General features: G+C 48.0%; 1 protein-coding gene across 2 annotated transcripts in view; it reads right to left on the bottom strand.

Annotated features, from left to right (window-relative positions):
• Positions 1-9,065, bottom strand: part of Nup210 (nucleoporin 210) — a 102,193-nt gene extending 93,128 nt beyond the window's left edge. The window contains exon 1 of one of the 2 annotated variants that reach the window (XR_007976653.1): positions 8,846-9,065. Coding sequence is in view for 1 of the 2 variants with exons in the window: in XM_052174324.1 (XP_052030284.1) it covers positions 8,846-9,012 (167 nt within the window). In the remaining variant the exon portion in view is untranslated. The remainder of the gene's footprint in view (positions 1-8,845) is intronic. The other variant, XM_052174324.1, reaches the window with a different exon arrangement.
• Positions 9,066-11,201: the final 2,136 nt, after the last annotated feature.

Genomic DNA, 11,201 nt, shown 5'->3' on the forward strand with positions numbered 1-11,201 from the left:
TGGTGTACTGTAGACTCCTGAACGGAGTTAGGGAATGTCTGCTTCCCCTCCCTACCCGGAGTCTAAGCACTATGGTCTGTCTGCCTCCTCAAGGATTCACAGGACACTCAAGTGAGGAGTTTTCTTAACAACAAAGCTTTTAAGTATAAAGAAAATAGTGGCAACTCTATGGAGTGAACCAGAAAGCCTTGAGTGCTGCACAGCTTTCCAAGTGTATTCAGAACCAGTCCCAACGTTGGTCAGCTGAGAGCTCACAGCTGCAGACACTGGGTTAAGTGCCTGTCAGCAGCCATGCCACCTCCTCACAGGCTCCTGCCATGTTCCTTCCAAAGTCCCTTGGTGACAACAGCTTCCTTGCAAGACCAGGTTTAAAGGCATCCTCTCCCCACCAACAACCCAGCAGACAGGCACAGGAAAGACATTCACACCTGACTGTCACTCAGGAAGGGGATGCCCTTGACCTCCATCTTCCTCTTCCTATAACAGCACCTAACTCTCCTGGGTAGACCTAAATAGGATGAAGTCAATGTGTCCCTCCAGTTCCCACATTGAAATCCTAGGTCCCAAGACGGAAGTACTGGGGAGTGATTAGGCTATGGCCACAGAGACTCCAGAAAGGGCTCAGTGACATTTAAAGAGGCCTCTCAGAGCTGCCTGCCCCCTACCACACACATACCCAAAGACACAAGAAGAAGCTGGTAGTTTGCAAGTGGGAAGTGGCCTCACAACACAGCCACTCAGGCAACATGTGACTTCTCTGTGGGAAGGCATTCTCATTATTCGAAGCCACTTCTCCATCTATGGTTTGCAACAGCAGCTGGGAGGCTCCACAGCACTCTGCCCTAAGGACACTGCTGACACACTACTGGCCAACAAAAGCCTTGTGCACCCAGGTCACAGAGATGGGCTTGGACTGTCATATGTCCCTCAGGCGGATCCAATCAGAACAGGTGTTGTGGCTTATGTCTACAGAGAATGGAATGTATGTGAGGGGGGCAGGGGTAATCGAGTTGCCATAGTATCTTGCTACCCTAAGAGTGAGTCAAAGGACACCACAACCAACACCCAAAGAGCAGATCCTAGTGACCATGCATTCCTTTCCAACTCCAACACAGAAACCTGAAACAAATCCTGTCTAAGAGTCTCCTCAGGAGCCAAAATCACATACATCCCTTCATTGTATTGCAAACATTTTGGTTTGCATTTCCTGTCACATGCAGCATTTCAAGGCTGGGGAGGTGAATCCTCCAGGCTGAGCTCTTTATGGCTTGTAGTAATGCTTCCTATAGGCCCAGTACTGTAATAAACACCACCAAGGTAATGTTTATTATTATGCAATAATTCTGTTCTGTGTTAAATAGTAAAGTGTGATGTCCACAGCTGTGTCCCCAGTAGTCCTATTAAAACCTCAGGTGACAGACAGGAAATGGCTTCAACACAGTTTAGACCGGGAAGCAAGACATAATCCTGCTACTTTGTAGTGGGTACAACATTCAAAAACTATGCTAAGGACTGCAGAAGATGGCATCAATGACCACCTGACCAGTCCCACCTCTAAATGTACCTTTTTAATGTATTTCTTAAAGTTGACTGATCTGTTTTTTCAAACTCATTGAAGGAGGGGCCAAGCACGCCAGGCACCAGCTGAGCAGTCCTATTCCACTTCACACACCAGCTACACTTAGCTGGGAGGCTCCAGGTCTCAGGGACCTCAACTTAAGTAGGTACACCATCCTTCTGGAGCAGGTTTTGGGGATTGAAAAAAAAATCGCTCCTTAGGATTAACTGAAGAATAATATTTAAAGAGGTCAGAAGACAAACTAGCTTTACTGTTCTGGTTCCTACTGGGCATAGCTGGTTCCTAGCTGGGATACTGATCTCCTGGTCCTGCGGTTTCTAACCACCAAGAACAGCTGCCTGGACTTGAGGGCTTTCTAGTGACCTTTCCTACAGCTGTGGTTGGGCTCTTTAATGTCTCCAGAAAGCCTTATCCTGAACACTTAGTGACTGAAAGATAGAAGAACCCTGAAGAAGTTACCCCTAGTCCTATGGGAGTCAGGGCATTAGTGCACACCACTGAAGGAGATATTGGGGCCCCAGGCTTTCTTCCTCCCTTTAAGCTTCCTAGCCACATGAGGTAAATTGACCTTGGCCCACCAACCACTCCCACCAAGATGTCCAGCCTTACCACACCCAGACCACAGTAGACTGGCTTCCCCACAACCTTCCTTATCTTAGTCACTTTCTAATAGCATGGATGACCTGACACACCCACCTTGGAGGCCTCCTGACCACCTGACTCAGCAGTCACATCCAACACAATTTGCATCTTTTTATTCTTTATTTTCTATGTGTATCTTGACCACTTGTATGTCTGCACCACACGTGTGCCTAGTGCTTACAAAGGCCAGAAAAGAGCACGGGACAGAGGGAATCTGAGCCACCACAATGGGTACTTAGAATTAACACCCAGTCTTCTGGACGAGCAGTCAGTGCTCTTAACTGCTGAACCGTCTTTCGATTTTCTTTCCTTTTTTTTTTTTTTTTTTTTGTCTTTTCCTTAAATTAGTTCACCTTTACTGGAAAGGTAACGTAAAAGGAAACCTTATACAGCAGGGTAAACAGATACTCTGTTGGGCTTGCCAGAAAACCAGATGCAAAAAAATGATCTGAATGTTCAGTGCTTCCCACAGAAGCTCTTGGAAGCAGCCAAGCACTTAGCAAGGGGGAGGCTATGAAGGGGACAGTCACTTAGGAAGTAAAACATCTGGCTAATATTTTTAAAAAGAAAGAAAGAGAAGAAAGCAGGAGGGCGGTTGTCAGGGGCAGTGTAGGAGGAAGTGGGGAGCTAGTGGTTAACGGCTAAGGGGTTTCAGTTTTACAAGGCAGAGTTCTGAGATGGGTGTCAGGGCGCTCGATGCACTGAACTGAGCCAAGGTGCTGGGTTATGGATTTTTTTTTTTTTGTTTTGTTTTAAAATAGAAAAGGGCTGAAGAGACAGCTCAGCAGTTAAGAGCACTTACTACTCTGGCAGACGACCCAGGTTCGGTTCTGAGCACCCAATCGGTGGCTCACAACTGCCCTTAGGACTAGTTCCAGGGGATTTGACACCCTTTTCTGACCTCCACAGAAACCAGACACATACACACAGGTAAACACTCATATGTATACATAAAAGAAAATAAATTGTAGGACTGGAGAGATGGTTCAGAGGTTAAGAGCACTGACTGCTCTTCTGAAGGTCCTGAGTTCAAATCCCAGCAACCACATGGTGGCTAACGTAATAAGATCTGGAGTGTCTGAAGACAGCTACAGTGTACTTACATATAATAAATAAATAAATCTTTAAGAAATTATAAAGTAAATAAATAAAAAAAAACCTGTTATCCACATACTGACTCAAGAAAATCTTTATGCCGGGCAATGATGGCACACGCCTTTAATCCCAGCACTTGGGAGGCAGAGGAAGGCAGATATCTGAGTTCAAGGCCAGTCTGGTCTATAGAGTGAGTTCCAGAACAACCTGGGATATACAGAGAAATCCTGTCTCAAAAAAAACCAAAACAAACAAAACAAACAAAAAAAATTCTTTAAACAGGTCTCAACAATCAAGGGTGAATTCTGAGATGGCGGGGATATGTTTTTGTAGAACAGTGCTTCTGGTCCTGGTCCTTGCCAGGTCCTGGCTTCTCTTACTGCACTACTAAATAAATAAAAAGGGAGAGTGAGCTTGAAAGGGGAACGCTAGCCGGGTGGTGGTGGGGCACACCTGTAATCCCAGCACTCTGGGAGGCAGAGGCAGGCGGATTTCTGAGTTCGAGGCCAGCCTGGTCTACAGAGCCAGTTCCAGGATAGCCAGGGCTATGCAGAGAAACCCTGTCTCGAAAAAAAACAAATCCAAAAAACAAAAAACAAAAAAAAAAAAAAAAAAGAAAGAAAGACAGACAGACAGACAGACAGAAAGAAAGAAAGAAAGAAAGAAAGAAAGAAAGAAAGAAAGAAAGAAAGAAAGAAAAGGGGGACGCTTTCTCCTCACCATGGCTGCATGAGACCCACTGGCATACAGAATGTCCCAACTCTCTGGGTGCCACTACCTTTACGAGAACTGCTCCCTTTTCAGAACACAGGCCAGGACCTGGGCAGGAGTAAGAGGAACTCAGGGAGGTCGGGCCAGAAAATAATGGAAGAAAACGAGAGGCGAGGGAGACGGGTAAGAGAGACAAAGGAGATGGAGGGGAAGGCTGGACTGTTGGTCAACCCAGCCTACCCTCCACACATCTGCAGGGCCCATCTCTCATGAGTCTATGGGTGGAAGCCACCTCAGGGTCAGGCAGAATAGGGGAACCCCACAAAGGAAGTGGAAGAAAACCACCCAGGGCTCCAGGTCAGCTCAAGTCAACATGTTGACACCTTCCAGAACCTTCCTCACACTGATCTTGTAAGGTGAGCAAGCAGGGACAGCTCTTGAGTCCCACCCCTCGGGAACCTCACAGCAGGCAGCTCTGGAGGTCAAGCTGGCATGGTTCTCAGAAAAGCAAGACTCAGTGCCTGTCCTGCCAACCCTTTTCCTGTCCCCTAACCAAAGCCCACAAGGTCTCATGTGACCTCTGCCTGTGGAGCTCTCTACCCTCACCTTCTGATACCCTTGTGAGAACCAGTTTTGCTTTTGTTTTTGTAATCAAAGGTGCCCAGACAAGGGTTCATATTCCTGAATAACCCCCACCTCTTCCCTTTTTGCCAGTTAACCAATTAGATTATGAGGTCAGCTCCCACCAATGAGAAGAGACAGTCTACTTGGGGATAAGAGACAGGGCTGTTTTTGGTGAATGTGTTTCCTAGCTTCATTTGGGTTCTGGCATCTTGAAAAAAAAAACAAGAAAGAAATCACTTTGCTGAATTACTTCCACTTTGTTCATGTGTTTCCCCAACACCCTAACCTCACCAAATGCACCTCCTCTTCCAACAGACTCCGCCCCAGGCTGCAGCCTTAGTCCTTGCTGTTCTCTCCATTTGAACCTACGAGATCCAGCTGGACTCCAAGGAGAGGTATCCAGAATACACATCTGGGATTACCGTCCATTTCTTCCACAGGCCATGTGCAAATGCTCCCAGAGTCCAACTCTGAATTCCAGGAAGCAGGGCATCAGCCACTCCTTCAATGTCCCTCCTTCAGGACCACGGTCTAGTGCATAGTGACATCATCATTACTTATCCCATTGTTTATTAAGTGACTCTCTGACGGGTCTGAGAATCCTTACTGCTAGCAGTTTGGGAAACAGAGGCAGGAGCTACAGCTCTCTACTGTCACTCTCATCAGCCCAAGGAGTTCCCCCTAGACCTTTAGGGACCTAGAGATTCACAGCTTCAACACATAAAAGAACTTCGGGATCAGCCAGTCTATGAAGAGGAGTTGGGGTTTTTCTTAGGGTTTCTATTGCTAACTTGGGGAGGAAAAGGTTTATTTTAGCTTACAATTCTAAGGTCACCGCCCATCACTGACTAAAGTCAGGGCAGGAACTCGGAGGCAGGAGCTGCTCAGAGGCCATGGAGGAGGACTGCTTACTGACTTGCTCCTCAGGGCTTGCTTAGCCTGCTTTCTTATTGCAGGGCTACCAGTTCACCGGTGCCACAGCCAACAGTCAATTAAGAAAATGCACCACAGGCTTCCTCACAGTCTGGTGGGGCTATTTTCTTATTTGATGTCCCCTCTTCTAAAATGACTCTAGTTTGTGTCAAGTTGCCATAAAAACTAGCCAGCTCAGGGTTTATTATGGATTTTTAAAAAAATCTTTAAAATAATTTCTTTTCTAATTTTTTCTATATGGGTATGGGTGCTTTTCCTGCATGCGTATATGTGTACCCCGTGTTGTGTACAATACCCTCAGAGGCCAGAAGAACGCATCAGATCACCTAGAAAAGGAGTTACACAGTCGTGAGCCTCCATACAGGTGCTAGGAGTTAAACACAGGTCCTCTGGAAGAGTAAGTTCTCTTGACCAAAGGGCCATCTCTTTAGCTCCCAGATATTATATAATACAGGCTTGAGCATAAGGGTTAAGTGAGAAATGCCTAGAGAGAAAAACAAGATAGACACATGAGCATGGTGTCACAAAGACATGATAGTCACAAATAAGTGTATGTGCCAACTCTTCAAGAGACAGTCACCTTTCTCTGTCTTTACAATAACCATTAAGGGGCTGGAGAATGGATCTGTGATATAGAACACTTGTTGCTCTTGCAGAGGATGAGGGTTTGGTTTCCACACCCACACGGCCGGCCACTTATCACTTATAACCATCTGGAACCCAAGTTCCAGGGGATCCAACACTCTATTCAGGCCTCCTCAGGCACCTGGCACACACACATAAAATATATAAACCTTAGGAAAAAAATGAAATTAAACAATCATGTGTGTGTGTATGTGTGTGTGTGTGTGTGTGTGTATTCACATGTGTCCTATTTTAGTGGGTCTTGATGCCACCATCTTCAAATGGTTCCTATGGAATTTAAATGAGATCAGAGAAAATCCTGAGGGTCACACAAAGGGGTTACAATTGATAAGGCAAATGTGTAGCTCAAGGGAACACAGGATGATAGGATGTCTTTACTGAAAAAAAAGTTAAGTTTTGGTTGAGATTTGAGGGCAAGGGAGGGTAGGAATGAGTTCCTACTGAAAGTCATTTACATTCAGGCCTTATGCCTAGTTAATCAGACAGACAGTAACATATATATTCAGGCTGTCAGCCTGGTTCATGGGACAGAGAGAGATGTTAAGTCTGTCAAGTGGAGTGAGTTCTTATTCTCAGCCAAGCAGAAGCTTCAAATAGATTCTAGGGTCACGTGCTTTGTTCCCTCGCCAGTTCCCTACAGCTCTCCCCGTCTTTCTGTCCCTCTCTGCATTCCCTCAAATGCAGCACCATGGACTAGATGACCTCCCAGTTACTGGATGCTACAATTCAGGAACTAGGAAAGGCAACCTTGAAGCTACAGGCTCAGACACGCAGTAACTTCAGAGAAACCACTGCATCCCAAGGATGAGCAACTCCCCCAGGGCCTGGCAGGGGTTAAATTGTCTTTGTTTTTCATCTCAGAGACTTGAAGCACTCCTGGGTAAAGAGGCCATCTCCTCCCAGGCAGAGATGGCTGCAGGTATGAGTCTTAGCTACCTGCCAAATCCCAAAACCTCCAGGATCCTCAAAACTAAAGCTGTATTCAGAATAACATTTCTGAATTGTGTTTGACTGACAGACCATCTTCCTGTGAAGTAAGGGGGAAACTGCAACCAAACACCTTCAAAGAAGACATGTTTCAACCACACCTTAGGATGAAAGCTACCAGACACTAAACAGCTACTTAGATGCCTCTGATGTATCTGAGCTTTTGAATGCCTTTCCTAGTCCTCCTACTGAGAATATAAAAATCTGCCAAGACCCATCAGCAACTCTCAGGAAAGTGCAGTGAGAGGGGCAGCAAAGAAAGAAAACGTTGTTATTCTAGGAAAAAAACAATATGACTACAGAACTTCATAGGAAGCAGCACACAAGTACATGCTGGGAGAGTCACTTGGAGCCAGCTGTTTTAAACAGTCAGCTTCCTCTCTCGCCCATCTATCAAGCAGACAATTTCAACAATAGAGTGAGCATGTATCCCTCCAGAGTATTAACAGCTGATCTCCCCACTCAAAACATGGCCCCAGAGAGGAATAAACACCTCCCCGTGGGTGAAGCATTCGCTCCAAACTGCAATGGAAAGACTCTGCCTCTTCATACTTCAGAAGCCAACCTAAAGACACGGGTCTCATAATCCAGACTAACTTCAAAGAGGTGATCCTCCTGCCTCAGCCTCCCCAGTGATTATAAAAATATGCCACCCTTATGAGACAGACTTTTAAAACAAGTAAGTTTGATAAGTACATGTAACAGAATATGGGTATGAGCTTTAGGTATCATACAGAACATTAACACACACACCCCTATCTAGTTAAACCTTAACCTTGACTAGTGGTTCTCAAACCTTTTACTACAATTCCTTGTGTTATGGAACTGTATTAAAACCATAAAATTATTTTGTGGCTACTTCATAACTAACTGTAATGTTGTTACTGTTATGAATCGTAATGTAAATATCTGATTTGTGGCCCCAAACTGGGTCTTAACCTTGAGAACGACTTAAACACATTCCTAAGGAGGCTGGCAGCAAAGTGTAGCCAGAGAGAAGGGAAGGACTATTTAGCACTAGTAGGGTTAGGGTGTGGGTCAAGGGTGTGACCAAGTCACACCCTACTCAGCATAAACTCAGCAACTAGAAGCTCTCCCCTCATCCGCACTGCCAAAGGTTGGACCACAGCACCCGGCTGGAGGCCAGGTAATCAAAGCAGACCCTACACCACCAGCATCTCATTCCTTTGCCTCCCACTTCTAAGCTGGAAAATGATCCTTTCATCCAAGACTTAACGATCTTCCCAAAGTGGCTCAATGGGTGTGGTGTGTCTCCCACAAACTCCTCGCCCAGGTCTCTCCTGCCACTCTTCTCACACCAGTCAGGCGCCAGGGGTGAGTGCCCCATCTCCCACAGACTCCAGAGCCTTGGCTGCTCACAGTGGAGCTCCTCAGGGCCCTGTCAGCTGGGGACCGAGGCCACGTGCGGCGCTGCTCTCCATAGCCCGCGATCGGAGCCTCCTCTTCCCGCGCAGCCCAGACCCGAGTGGCCCGGGCGCCATGCGCAGACAGCGAGCGTGCGCGCCGCGGGGTCACGCGGGGCCGGCTGGCGCGAGCACGCCCGCACCTGCGGCCCAAGCCCCCCTCCCAAGCGCACCTGCCGCCTCCCGCAGGGCCCGCGCGCCTCACCAGCGGTAGCAGCCCTCAGAAGCTTCCAGAGTGAAGTTCACGCGCGTGGCCCGCGTGAAGGGCAGCAGCACCTTGGGAATGTTAAGCTTGGCGGCCGCGGCGGGGCCCACTGCCTGCAGCAACAGCAGCGCCCAGAGCGCCGGCTGTACCAGTGAGGCCCGCGCCATCCTCCCGGCCTCGCTAGCGCCGGGGCGCGCGCTCCCGCGCCCTCCACTGGCGCGCGCTGGGTAGCAGGTGGCCGTGTGGGGCGGGGCGAGCGCACTGTGGGCGGGGCAGGCGGGAAAGCGGAGAGCGCGCGCCCAGTGCTGAGTCCTGCGAGCTTTTTCAGTCCCGGAGTCCGCAGCGCGTGGCTTCAGGCCGCTGCCGCCCGAGCGCCGGTCGCAGGTGGCAGCCTTCCAGCCCGCTCGCTTTTTTTGGTCCTGCCTTGTCTGGAGCCTCTGGCGGTGGAGCCAGGACATAGCACCAAGACAGTTGCCGTAGGACTGTGCAGCGCCAGTTGACTCCCCATTCCAAGGTCACATTTCCCCCCAGGGGCCAAGGAGATCTTGATATATTCCTTGATCCAGTTCCCTTCAGCAGGGCAACACTGGCAACTTCCTGTTAAACAGTCCCGCGGATGCTCTAAGGGGATTATCCCAAAGTCAGTGAGGGAACAACCCTGCCCTGAAAGAAAACGGTGCAACCTGACTGTCTATAGCTGCACCAGGACATGGATAGAGCAGGGTCTGAAGGAAAAGTGGCAGGCTGAAGCCATGAACAGGGCATGAAGCTGAATTTCAAGCCGGCTGGGGAAGCCTCCTGGAGGAGGAAGCCTCTGGAATGGACACTAAGGTTTCGCTGGGTTTCTGAGAGGCCACCATTCCTAGTCTGTGCAAGCTTTATTTATTTATTTATTTATTTTTTGTTTTTGTTTTCAGTTTGACACAAGCTAGTGTCTTCTGGGGAGAGCAACCTTAATTGGGAAAATGCCCCCATCAGATTGGCCTGTGGGCCTGTTTGCTTATGAAGCATTTACCTGATTGGTGAGGAGGGGCCCAGCTCAACTGTGCCACCTCTGAGAAAGAGATTCTGAAGTGTTAAGACAGCAGGCGGGCAAGCCATAAGGAACAAGCCAGTAAGGTGCCCTCCTCCGTGACCTGGGCTTCAGTTCCTGCCCTGCCTGAGTGCCTGCTTTGGCTTCCCTCAATGATCCAGTGTGGTTGGGATAAGTAAGCCAAATAAACCCTTTCCTGCCTAACTTGCCATGCAACATTTGAATGCAAGGAGGGGCATTTGGAGGGCAAGCTCAGGCCCTAAGGACCCTGGACCAGGAATGGGAGTGAAATGAGCTACCCAGAAGAGGACATGTCTTCCAGGCTGGGTACCAGGTGCTACGGGAGGAGGGAAGGTTCCACCATCCTCTTACAGGAAATAAAAAAAAGTCTGCCCCAGGGTGTCTGTGCAAACTCTTCCTGGGTGTTCTTGGTTATGTTTGTTGTTTTTAATTTCCAGCACTGGAGATCACACACCCCGCTTCACTCCTGAGCCTTCAGTGCTTCATGTTTAGCCAGGTACTAAGATCAGGTGGCTAAGATTAAAGAGGTTCAAAGGAATTCACAGTGACAGATCGTTCTTCATCTAGCACCCACCATGGGCAGCTAGTGTCTTCCACACAGAATGCTTTAATAAGTTTGAGAATGCCTGGACTCCATGGCAGACAAACAATCAATATATATACAATCAATATATATATAAAAGGGGCCTGGTAGGGCACGAGGAGTCTTTAGACCATTATGACCATAGACCCTTTGGTTGCAGCTCTCTGGTTATCCAGACATCAGTAACGTATATAAACACACACACACACACACACACACACGTATATAAATACACACACACACACACACACACACATATGCATTTACTTATTTGTTTCCCTCTGTCGTGTGTATAGTCATGTAGACAGGTCACAGGGCCGGAGGGTGCCCTCCAAATGACCCTCCTTCCTCCATCCATGGCAACCCATGACAAAGCAGCTTAGGAAGGAAAAGGTTTATTTGGCTTACTTATCTCAACCACACTGAATCACTGAGGGAAGCCAAACCGGGCACTCAAGCGGGGTAGTGCATGCAGAGGGCAAACGACAACCTGTGGGAGATGGCCCTCACTTTCCACTAGGGCAAGGGCTCTGACCCACCAAGCCATCTCCCCGGCCTCAGTCATGGATATTTAAGAGAACATCAAGGCTGTAATGATGGCAACACATTTTTAAAAATACATTTAACCCAGAGAAGTAAGAATTGATGTCCTCATGACCCTGCGAGTAAGATGATTCATGGGTTAAGCCTAAACTGGTAGCAGCCCAGAAGTCCTTTGA

Source organism: Apodemus sylvaticus, chromosome 2, assembly GCF_947179515.1.
Source record: "Apodemus sylvaticus chromosome 2, mApoSyl1.1, whole genome shotgun sequence".
Lineage (NCBI taxonomy): Eukaryota > Metazoa > Chordata > Mammalia > Rodentia > Muridae > Apodemus > Apodemus sylvaticus.